Source organism: Mauremys mutica, chromosome 5 (assembly GCF_020497125.1).
Source record: "Mauremys mutica isolate MM-2020 ecotype Southern chromosome 5, ASM2049712v1, whole genome shotgun sequence".
Lineage (NCBI taxonomy): Eukaryota > Metazoa > Chordata > Testudines > Geoemydidae > Mauremys > Mauremys mutica.
The window spans coordinates 13,549,054-13,561,075 of record NC_059076.1 but is presented as its reverse complement, the minus strand read 5'-3'; the positions used below and the strand labels follow the sequence as shown (position 1 = coordinate 13,561,075).

Sequence of the window (12,022 nt, the reverse complement as noted above, 5' to 3'; positions counted from 1 at the left end):
AGGGCTTCCTGCCCTAGGGTTAGGGTTCCTAATGGTAGGGCACTTGGAGCTAAGTTAAGGGTTCCTATGGTTAGGGCACTTGGAGCTAGGGTTGGGGTTCCTATGGGAAGGGCTTTCCGCCCTAAAGTTATGGTTCCTAACGGTAGGGTACTTGGAGCTAGTGTTACGGTTCCTATGGGTAGGGCACTTGGATCAATGGTTAGGGTTCCTATCGGTAGGGTACTTGGAGCTAGGGTTAGGGTTCCTATTCGTAGGTCACATTGAGCTAGAGTTAGGGTTCCTATGGGTACGGCTTCCCACCCTGGAGTTAGCGTTCCTACTGGTAGGGTACTTGGATCTAGGGTTAGGGTTCCTATGGGTAGTGCACTTGGGTCTGGGGTTAGGTTTCCTATGTGTAGGGCACTTGGACCTAGGGTTAGAGTTTCTATGGGTAGGTCTTCCCGCCCTAAGGTTAGGGTACCTAATGGTAGTGCACTTGAGGCAACGTTTAGGGTTCCTATTGGAAGGGCACTTGAAGCTCGGTTTAGGGTTCCTATTGGTAGGGCTTCCCGCCCTTAGGATATGGTTCCTATGGGTAGGGCTTTCCATCCTATGGTTAGGGTTCTTAAGGGTAGGGCACTTGGAGCTAGGGTTAGGGTTCTTATTGGTAGGGCTTCCTGCCCTAGGGTTAGGGTTCCTATGGTTAGGGCACTTGGAGCTAGGGTTAGGGTTCCTATGGGAAGGGCTTTCCGCCCTAAGGTTAGGGTACCTAATGGTAGTGCACTTGAAGCAACGTTTAGGGTTCCTATTGGAAGGGCATTTGAAGCTCGGTTTAGGGTTCCTATTGGTAGGGCTTCCCGCCCTTAGGATATGGTTCCTATGGGTAGGGCTTTCCATCCTATGGTTAGGGTTCTTAAGGGTAGGGCACTTGGAGCTAGGGTTAGGGTTCTTATTGGTAGGGCTTCTTGCCCTAGGGTTAGGGTTCCTAATGGTAGGGCACTTGGAGCTAAGTTAAGGGTTCCTATGGTTAGGGTACTTGGAGCTAGTGTTACGGTTCCTATTCGTAGGTCACATTGAGCTAGAGTTAGGGTTCCTATGGGTACGGGTTCCTAATGGTAAGTCACTTGAAGCTAGGTTTAGGGTTCCTATGGGTAGGGCACTTGGAGCTAGGGTTAGGGTTCCTAAGGGTAGGTCAATTGAAGCTAGGGTTAGGGTTCCTAAGGGTAGGTCAATTGAAGCTAGGGTTAGGGTTCCTATGGGTAGGGCTTCCCACCCTAGGTTTAGGATTCCTATGAGTAGGGCACTTGTAGCTAGGGTTAGGGTTCCTATGGGTAGGGCTTCCCACCCTAGGGTTAGGGTTCCTATGAGTAGGGCACTTGGAGCTAGGGTTAGGGTTCCTATGGGTAGGACTCCCCACCCTAGGGTTAGGGTTCCTATGAGTAGGGCACTTGGAGCTAGGGTTAGGGTTCCTATGGGTAGGGCTTCCCGCCCTAAAATTAGGGTTCCTAAAGGTAGAGCACTTGAAGCTAGGGGTACGGTTCTTATGGGTATGGCTTCCTGCCCTAGGGTTATGGCTCCTAAGGGTAGGGTATTTGTAGCTAGGGTTACGGTTCCTAAGGGCAAGGAACTCGGAGATAGGGTTAGGGTTCCTATGGGTAGGACTCCCCGCCCTAGGGTTAGGGTTCCTAATGGTAAGTCACTTGAAGCTTGGTTTAGGATTCCTATGGGTAGGGCACTTGAAGCTAGGTTTAGGGTTTCTATGGGTAGGGATTCTCGCCCTAAGGTTATGGTTCCTAACGGTAGGGTACTTGGAGTTAGGGTTAGGGTTCCTGTCGGTCGGGTTTTCCTGCCCTAAGATTAGGGTTCCTAACGGTAGGGCACTTGGAGCTAGGGTTAGGGTTCCTATCGGTCGGGTTTTCCTGCCCTAAGATTAGGGTTCCTAACGATAGGGCACTTGGAGCTAGGGTTAGGGTTCCTATCGGTCGTGTTTTCCTGCCCTAAGATTAGGGTTCCTAACGATAAGGCACTTAGAATTAAGGTTCGTATGGGTAGAGCACTTGGAGCTACGGTTAGGGTTCCTATGGGTAGGGAACTTGGAGCTAGGGTTAGGGTTCCTATGGGTAGGGCTTCCCGCCCTAGGGTTAGGGTTCCTATGGGTCGGGCACTTGGAGCTAGGGTTAGGGTTCCTATAGGTAGGGCACTTGGAGCTAGGGTAGGGTTCCTATGGGTAGATCACCTGGAGCCAGGGTTAGGGTTCCTATGGGTAGGCCTTCCCGCCCTATTGCTAGGGTTAGAGTTCCTAATGGTAAGGAACTTGGAGCTAGAGTTAGGGTTCCTATGGATAGGAGTTCCCACCCTAGGGTTAGGGTTCCTATTCTTAGGGCACTTGGAGCTAGGTTTAGGGTTCCTAAGGGTAGGGCACTTGGAGCTAGGGTTAGGGTTCCTGTGGGTAGGAATTTCCACCCTAGGGTTAGGGTTCCTAACGGTAGGGTACTTGGAGCTAGTGTTACGGTTCCTATGGGTAGGGCACTTGGATCTATGGTTAGGGTTCCTATGGGTAGGATACTTGGAGCTAGGGTTAGGGTTCCTATAGGTAGGGCTTCCTGCCCTAGGGTTAGGGTTCCTAATGGTAGGGGACTTGGAGCTAGGTTAAGGGTTCCAATGGGTAGGGAACTTGGAGCTAGGGTTAGGGTTCCCATGGGAAGGGCTTCCCGCCCAAGCATTTTGGTTCCTAAGGGTAGGGTACTTGGAGCTAGGGTTAGGGTTCCTATGAGTAGGGCACTTGGAGCTAGGGTTAGGGTTCCTATGGGTAGGACTCCCTGCCCTAGGGTTAGGGTTCCTAATTGTAGGGCACTTGAAGCTAGGTTTAGGGTATCTAAGGGGAGGGAGTTTGGAGCCACGTTTAGGGTTCCTATGGGTAGGGCTTCCCGCCCTAAAATTAGGGTTCCTAAAGGTAGGGCACTTGAAGCTAGGGGTATGGTTCTTGTGGGTATGGCTTCCTGCCCTAGGGTTACGGTTCCTAAGGGCAAGGAACTCGGAGCTAGGGTTAGGGTTCCTATGGGTAGGACTCCCCGCCCTAGGGTTAGGGTTCCTAATGGTAAGTCACTTGAAGCTCGGTTTAGGATTCCTATGGGTAGGGCACTTGGAGCTTGGGTTAGGGTTCCTATGGGTTGGACTTCCCACCCTAGGGTTAGGGTTCCTAATGGTAGGGCACTTGAAGCTAGGTTTAGGGTTCCTATGGGTAGGGATTCTCGCCCTAAGGTTATGGTTCCTAACGGTAGGGTACTTGGAGTTAGTATTCGGGTTCCTATGGGTAGTGCTTCCCGTCCTAAGATTAGGGTTCCTAAAGGTAGGGCACTTGGAGCCCGGGTTAGGGTTCCTAAAGGTAAGGAACTTGGAGCTAGGATTAGAGTTCCTATGGGAAGGACTTCCCTCCCTAAGGCTAGTTTTCCTATTGGTAGGGCAGTTGAAGCTAGGTTTATAGTTCCTGTGGGTAGGGGATTTGGAGCTAGTGTTAGGGTTCCTATGGGTAGTGCTTCCCGTCCTAAGATTAGGGTTCCTAAAGGTAGGGCACTTGGAGCTAGGGTTAGGGTTCCTAAAGGTAAGGAACTTGGAGCTAGGATTAGAGTTCCTATGGGAAGGACTTCCCTCCCTAAGGCTAGTTTTCCTATTGGTAGGGCAGTTGAAGCTAGGTTTATAGTTCCTGTGGGTAGGGGATTTGGAGCTAGTGTTAGGGTTCCTATGGGTAGTACTTCCCGCCCTAGGGTTAGGGTTCCTAACGGTAGGGCACTTTGAGCTAGGATTAGGGTTCCTATGGGTAGGGCACTTGGAGCTAGGGTTACGGTTCCTAGAGGTTAAGGAACTTGGAGCTAGGGTTAGGGTTCCTATGGGTAGGACTCCCCGCCCTAGGGTAGGGTTCCTAATGGTAGCGCACTTGAAGCTAGGTTTAGGGTTCCTATGGGTAGGGCTTCCCACACTAAGCTTAGGGTTCCTACAGGTAGGGCACTTGGAGCTAGGGTTAGGGTTCCTATCGGTCGGGTTTTCCCACCCTAAGATTAGGGTTCATAAGGGTAGGGCACTTGGGTCTAGGTTTAGGATTCCTATAGGTAGGGCTTCCTACCCTAGGTTTATGGTTCCGAAGGGGAGGGCACTTGGAGCTAAGGTAAGGGTTCCTAAAGGTAAGGAACTTGGAGCTAGGGTTAGGGTCCTATGGGAAGGACTTCCCTCCCTAGGCCTAGGGTTCCTATTGGTAGTGCAGTTGAAGCTAGGTTTATAGTCCGTGTGGGTAGGGGACTTGGAGCTAGTGTTAGGGTTACTATGGGTAGGACTTCCCGCCCTAGGGTTATGGTTCCTAATGGCAGGGCACTTGGAGCTAGTGTTAGTGTTCCTATGGGTAGGACTTCTCGCCCTAGGGTTAGGATTCCTAAGGGTAGGACACTTAGGTCTGCGGTTAGTGTTCCTATGGGTAGGACTTCTCACCCTAGGGTTAGGATTCCTAAGGGTAGGGCACTTGGAAGTAGGGTTAGGGTTCCTATGGGTAGGGGTTCCCGCCCTAAGGTTATGGTTCCTAACTATATGGTACTTGGAGCTAGGGTTAGGGTTCCTATGATTAGGGCTTCCCGCCTGAAGGTTATGGTTCCTAACGGCAGGGTACTTGGAGCTAGGGTTAGGGTTCCTTATGGGTCGGGCTTCCCGCCCTAAGATTAGGGTTCCTAAGGGTAGGGCACTTGGATCTAGGGTTAGGGTTCCTAAGATTAGGGCACTTGGAGCTAGTGTTAGGGTTCCTAAGAGTAGGTCAATTGAAACTAGGGTTAGAGTTCCTATGGGTAGGGCTTCCCGCCCTAGGGTTAGGGTTCCTATTGGTATGGCACTTGGGTCTGGGCTGAGGGTTCCTATAGGTAGGTCTTCCTGCCCTATGGTTTTGTTTCCTAAGTGTAGGGCACTTGGAGCTAATGGTAGGGTTCCTAAGGGTAAGGAACCTAGAGCTTGGGTTAGGGTTCCTATGGACTTCCCGCCCAAGTGTTAGGGTTCCTAAGGGTAGCCACTTTGAGCCAGAGTTAGGGTTCCTATGTGTAGGGCGCCCCATCCTAGGGTTAGGGTTCCTATGGGTAGGGTACTTGCAGCTAGGATTAGGGTTCCTAAGGGTAGGGCACTTGGAGCTGGCCTTAAGGTTCCTATGGGTAGGACTACCCGCCCTAGGGTTAGGGTTCCTAATAGAAGGGCAATTGAAATTTAGTAGTAGGGTTCCTATGGGTAGAGCACTTGGAGCTAGGGGTAGTGTTCCTGTGGTTTGGGCACTTGGAACTAGAGTTGGGTTTTCTATGAGTAGGACTTCCCGCCCTAGGTTTAGGGTTCCTAATGGTATGGCACTTGGAGTTAGGATTAGTGTTCCTATGGGTAGGGCTTCCCGCCGTAAGGTTAGGGTTCCTAACGGTAGGGTACTTCGAGCTAGGGTTAGGGTTCCTATGGGTAGGTTTTTGCGCCTTAGGGTTTTGCTTCCTAAGGGTAGTGCACTTGGACCTAGTGTTAGGGTTCCCATAGGTAGAGCTTCCCGCCCTAGGGTTAGGGTTCCTTTGGGTAGGGCACTTGGGTCAAGGGTGAGGGTTCCTATTGGTAGGGCTTCCTGCCCTAGGGTTACGGTTCCTAAAAGTAGGGCACTTGGAGCTAGGCTTAGGGTTCCTATGGGTAGGGCACTTGGGTCTAGGTTTAGGGTTCCTATAGGTAGGGCTTCCTGCCCTAGGGTTATGGTTCCTAAGGGTAGGCCACTTGGAGCTATGGTCAGGGTTCCTAAGGGTAAGGAACTTGTAGCTAGGGTTACGGTTCCTATGGGTAGGACTTCCCGCCCAAGGGTTAGGGTTCCTAATAGAAGGGCAATTGAAATTAGTTTTAGGGTTCCTATGGGTAGAGCACTTGGAGCTAGGGTCAGGGTTCATATGGGAAGGGCTTCCCGCCCTTGGGTGAGGGTTCCTAAGGGTAGGGCACTTGGAGCTAGGATTAGGGTTCTTATGGGTAGGGCTTCCCGCCGTAAGGTTCGGGTTCCTAAGGAAGGCCGACTTTATGCCAATTCCACCAATTCCCCCGAATCGGGCCTAAGAGGGCCCCGCGCCCAGTGAGAATCTCTTCTCTGGCTAGAGGCGCCTGGCGGCGCTCCGGGTCTTTAGCAGCAGTTCGGAGATGGGTCCTTCGCTTGCTCTGGGTCTTCAGCGGTACTTCGGCGGCGGGTCCTTCAGTGCTGCCGAAGATCTTGAGCGAGTGAAGGACCCGTCTCCGAAGTGCCGCCGAAGACTTGGCACACCCCCGTTGAGTACAAGCCCCACGTGTTTTTTTACGTGGTTTTTTTTTTTTTGTCTTCCCTGCCGAGGCCCCGTTGAAATTGTTCGAATTGGGCCCCGCACTTCCTAAAGCCCCCCCTGGGGGTAAAACCCTGTGAGGAAGGAGGCAGTTAGGCTGACAGTAGAACTGCAGGGCTGTATTAGGCCGACGGCAGGACCAGCGTGGGATGACTGGGCCGACGGCAGGACCAGCGTGGGATGACTGGGCCGACGGCAGGACCAGCGTGGGATGACTGGGCCGACGGCAGGACCAGCGTGGGATGACTGGGCCGACGGCAGGACCAGCGTGGGATGACTGGGCCGACGGCAGGACCAGCGTGGGATGACTGGGCCGACGGCAGGACCAGCATTTGATAACTAGGCCAACGGCAGGACCCGTGCCTGGCAAACAGGCTGACGGCAGGACCAACACCAGGGATGAATGGGCCGACGGCAGGACCAGCACCAGGGATGAATGGGCCGACGGCAGGACCAGCACCAGGGATGAATGGGCCAATGGCAGGACCAGCACCAGGGATGAATGGGCCAATGGCAGGACCAGCACCAGGGATGAATGGGCTGGTGGCAGGACCAGCACAAGGAGACTGGGCCGATGGCAGGACCAGCATGGGGAGACTGGGCCCTGGTCTACACTAAGCTTGGGGGTCGAACTAGGGTACGCGAATTCAGCTACGTGAATAACGTAGCTGAATTCGAACTACCCTAGTTCGACTTACTTACCCGTCCAGACGCCGCGGAAGCGAACTCCGCGGCTCGAAGGTCGACTCCGGCAACTCCTCCTGCCGCGGTGGAGTACCGGAGTTCGAACTAGCGCTTCCGGGGTTCAAACTATCGCGTCTAGATCAGACGCGATAGTTCGAACTCCGAGCAGTCGAACTCGCCGCGTCGACCGTCCCGGTAAGTGTAAACGTGGCCTGGGTTGACGTCAGGACCAAAGCTGGGCAAACAGGCCAATGTCAGGACCAGCGTGGGTCAACCGGGCCAACAGCAGGACTAGCCCCAGGCAAAGAGGCCACTGGCAGGCCCACACTCTGTGTCTATGTCTAAGTCACCAAGTGACTGATGATTTGGGTACCTCAAGTTTTGGGGCTCTGGTTTTCCAAGGGTGGGGGCTCAGCACCTCCTGAAACTCAGGCCCTTTAAAGTAACTCAAATTGGGGCCCCAAAATTGCTGCTTATTCTTGTTAATTTAGGCCTTAACTCTAGCATGACACGCGGGGACTTGGAGCCACCTGTGCCAGACAGCTAGGAGTCCTCTAGCTCCTGTCAAAACGCACACGCAGGTGGAGGGCTGGGGCTGGAATGCACATGAGCACATGTGTAACGGGACTGAGGTGGGGTGAGCAAGTGTCAGGAATGGGGCGTTACTGAGGTACGGGGGAGGGACACAGATCTAGCTCAGCCCTGGCTGGCTGGGCTCCACAGGCATCATGGCAAGGAGTGACTGGAAGGTGAAGACAACAAAGTTCAAAATGGAAATAAGATGCAAATGTTTAACAGTCAGGGTGTCTGATCAATGTCACAGATTACCTAGAGATATGCTAAATTCTTCATCACTTGGACCCTTTAAGTCAAGACAGGATGTCTTCTTCTGAAAGATACGAGTTATTTGCCGGATGTGGGAATCACTGGCTGAGGTTCTCAGTCTGCGCTATGGGGCAGGTCAGCCTGGATGATCTAATGGTCCCTCCTGGCCTTAGAATGTGAGAGTCTATCTTATGTGATGAGATGATGGGTTTAGGGGGGACTAGGGGCATACCTAGACCTAGAGAAAACTTCTCTCTACCAAGGGGGCAATCTCCATCTCGCCTATGCTCTTTATGGCTCCTGGTGAATAGCATGAGGGGGTGGTGGGGAGAACAGTGCAGGTCAGACGCATTTTTCTTTGGCTCTCGCAACCAGCCACAGCAGTGAAACGCCGTACAGGAGAGGGAAGATGCTGTTGTAGGAGGCGCCCAGCAGCCACAGTGCAGAGAAGCTCCTCATCTCCACCGCAGCCGTGATGTATGCAATAATCAGCTGGGTCTGGACCCAGGTCAGGGCCTGATACAGCACCTTGGTGTGCCAGGACTTTGCAAGCGAACGGAGAAAAGGGTGAATCCGGTAATCGGCCTCCACCATCGCTGCCCAGCACAAGAAGCCAAACACTTGCCCTGGGTGGAGCCCGTGCCACCAGGCCGAGAAGGCAAAGGTGACCAACAGGGGCTGGGCCGGGCTGCGCTGGAAGACGAGTCTCCTCAGCCACCGGGAAGTGCTCCTGTTCCAGGTCCTGGTGAAGAGGGCTATTCTGTTGGTGGTCTCCAAGGTCCATATGTCTGCATCAGAGAGGTCGCTGCAGGCAGCCTCTGCACCGGGGGCGTGGCCAAGCTCCAGCCCAAAGCCCGCTGCACTGAGGAGAGCCTCGTCGAGCACCCACTGGGAGTAATAAGCCAGTCTGAAGAGCAGGGCGGAACGCCACATGACGTACACGCAGCCAAAGCCTCTGCAGTCCGTCATGCTGGCCAGTGGGGCCATGCAGCTCCTCACAGCCGTTCTCAGCAGGTGCAGAGCCAGGGCACGAAGGCATTTCTGGCCTGCAACTCTCAAGGGAGGTGTGGGGTGTGAAGTGCATGAGCCCTGGATCTGGACCTGAAATCTCCGGAAGGAGCATAGCGGGCCTCCCAGCAGGGCAGGGAAAAAGAGCAGGTAGCTGCATAGAGGCAGCGCCCGCAGCAGTGGCTCCCTCCCATTCCCCCACTCAGCTGCCATAGTCACCTTCCCTTCGTGGATATCCAGAGCCAGCGACGTGACCTTCTGCGTCTGCAGCATGAGAGACGAGAGGGCGATCGTCAACCTGCAAGGGGGGAGAGAGCAAGCAGAGTGGCGGTGAGCGGAGTCCCGTAGTGCACGCCAGGGCTGGTGTCCCCCTGAATGGACACGTAGCGGTGCTGCGTGTGAGGTCACGCTGTGCGGAGGGCTCCTGAGAGCGACATGGCCTCCTCCACGCGGCATGACCTTGCGAAAGTGCTGGAACATGGTTAAGTTCCAGCCACTACTGCCAGGGGGCAGCTGCAGCATCAGCCCCTTCTGTGCTGGCTTGGATCGAGACATATTCTGGCTGCATGGGGCTGGACCTGGCCTGTATAAACATCAGGTCATAGCGGGTGGAGCTCTGCCTCAGCCTCCCTCTCAGTGCTGCAAACACAACTTAATAAGCAGCCACTAACCACTGCCCTGCCCCTCCCATTTTCCTGCCTTACACAGCTGTACGGATGGCTGAGCCAACCCTGCTGCATGTCTGCAAAAACCAGTTGACGCCGTGAGCCACATGTGGCACCAACCTCAATACCCACGCCTCACACCCGGACCTTAAAGCCTCAGCATGCTTAGTGACTGCCTGGTTATTTGCAGTGGGCCTGCTCCGCTTCTGTCTGTTCCCCTGAACGTGCCTGGCACTGGCCCTGCATCTTGCCAGGAGGAGCTGGCCGGACCCAGTGCACAGTCAGAGCGTGGGATGCCCAAGTGGGACAGCTGAGTCAGGACAGGGATGGGAGCAGACTGACATCCTGATGGACGAGAAGTGATTCCACCACCGTCAGTGCTGCCCTGGGGGGATGCTGAGCGCCCGGCCTGGCGAGCGAATGCTGGAAAGATCATGAACATTTCACATCTGGAAAGGTATATGGAAAAGTTGGGACCACCTGATTTTAGCCCTGAATGACTCTGGAAGGTGCTGAGCATGAGACAGAAAAGGCAAAAACCAGGCTGTTAAACGGTGGGAGAAATCTTCTCCCTAGAATGCTGAAGCAGACATAGGAAAGACAAGCTTTGTAAAATACGGGGACAGCTTGCTATAGCATTTCATGTGAAAAGAGAGTGCATGGTGTTAAGAGACATGGAGTGTCCTCAGGGGAGTGTGACTGCCCCTAGGAACCACGCAGATTCTGCTCGCAGTTATGCCCGCAGTTATGCTCATACAGCCCAGAAAAATCTGGACAAGTCTTGATGCGAAATCTGGCCCAGGCTGGGTCATTTGAGGAAACAGGTGGGCTTGTGCATTGCTGCCTGATACCTGACGCATGGGGCTCCTTGCAGATAATGTTCTCTGTAGTGCAGGCCCAGGTGGCAGAGAGTCTGCCAGGACATCTGGAGCACAAATGCCCACGTGTGGACCTGCGGTGGGCCGACTGAGTGGAAAATGGCCACGGAGCAGAAGGTGGGGATGAAGAGCAGCAGGGCGTACCATCCCATGGCAGCACACGCTAGAAGGCAGCCTCCCACCAGGAGCAAGACGTACCTAGAAGAAATCAGAAATGTTTGCAAAGGCTTTCTGAGGCCGCGGAGGTTCAGTGGGTTCGGTGTTGCCCAGCACTAAGGCAGCCTGCGGGTGAGGTGGGGCTCTCGATTCTCTCCTGGGGTGGCCTTGCCATCCCTTGTAGCTTCTTGCCTTTGTACAGATTGCCCCTCCCGCTGCCCTCCCTCGTCCGCGCTGCTTCAGTGATCTAACAGACGGTCCCTGAGGACCAGACAGCTCATGGCACTGCCTTCCTCTTGCTTCATTTCCAGACTTATCCCTCCACCAACCCCAAAGCAAACCTGGCCAAGTGCTGCATTTTCTCCAGGCGTGTTCTCCTGCCTCCACCCAAGCCCTGCTGGGTTCCCTCCTTGGAGGCTCTTCAATGCCAGCAATAGCTGGTGATTCTCGGGGTTAAGTACATTTTGTCTCTAAATCTTTACAAACTCACCAGTGTAGCCCTGCTCTTTAGCCAGCCCTGCCACAACATCGTCCCTGGGCCAACGGAGGCTTAGTTTCCCATGCCAGTGCGGCTGTGTTTGACATCACCCGTCTTGGCCACACACTCTTCTCTGAACCCTTGCCAATGTCCTGGGCAGCAGGCGAGACATTCCCCACACTGCTGTGCTCAGTTCTTCCTGGCAGAGCTTGGCACTCACCCAGGGGCAGAGGGAAACCCTCAGAGCACTTGAAGCTGTACCTCCCTTGGTAATTTCCTGACCCTAACAGAGCACCATGATGCTGATCATCACAAGCACGAAGGTGCTGAGCACTGCCAGCTCTCTGATCTCCAGGGACTCACCATCCACCAGCATCGTCTTACGCTTTTCTCTGCTTTAGCTGCCCATAGTTGCCTGTTCCTCCACCCGTTAGAGGCTGGGTACCTGTGCAGCCTAGATACGCATCTAACCTGATCGCTGCTGTGACTGACAGGGTGGAGGATGCCACATTCTGTGAGCCAACCCTTTGGGCCTGTGAGAACTCTCCCAACCTCCCAATGAGACAGGTGCCACTTGTGAGTTTGCCCTGCTAGCCAGCCAGGCAGCTTTCCAGAGGACTGTAGTCCATGGTGGATACACAGTAAGGGCTCCGGTGAAGTCCTCTGATTTGAACTTTGTTTGTGTTCTCCAGGCTGGTAAATCCTCAGTGGAGGCTTTGGCCCAAACTGTCCAACCTGGGCATCCAACCCAAAGTGACTTGATTCCTAAAAGTGCTGGTGACCTGCAGTGCCCTCACATGCTGGTGGGAGAGGGGGTGCTTGGCATCTCTGAAAATGTAGGCTTGTGCATTGAATCCAGCTGTGGCTTTCTGTTTGGTTCATTGTACAGTAACTCCTCACTTAAAGTCATCCTGGTTAACGTTGTTTCATGGTTACGTTGCTGATCAATTAGGGAACATGCTCATTTAAAGTTGTGCAATGCTCCCTTCTAACGTTGTT

At 53.9% G+C, this 12,022-nt stretch overlaps 1 protein-coding gene across 1 annotated transcript; it reads right to left on the bottom strand.

The window, feature by feature from the left end:
* Positions 1-8,180: 8,180 nt before the first annotated feature.
* MBOAT4 (membrane bound O-acyltransferase domain containing 4) lies at positions 8,181-10,992 on the bottom strand. The gene is made up of 3 exons (XM_045018494.1): positions 10,887-10,992; positions 10,363-10,587; positions 8,181-9,144 (listed from the first exon to the last, which is right to left on the bottom strand). The coding sequence occupies exons 1-3, from the start codon at positions 10,901-10,903 to the stop codon at positions 8,181-8,183; spliced, it is 1,206 nt and encodes a 401-aa protein (XP_044874429.1). The 5' UTR covers positions 10,904-10,992.
* Positions 10,993-12,022: the final 1,030 nt, after the last annotated feature.

Coding starts and splice junctions, on each gene's coding strand:
- MBOAT4 (XM_045018494.1), bottom strand. Junction 9,145..10,362: donor CAAGGAGCCCCATGCGTCAG/GTATCAGGCAGC, acceptor CCCCCCTTGCAG/GTTGACGATCGCCCTCTCGT.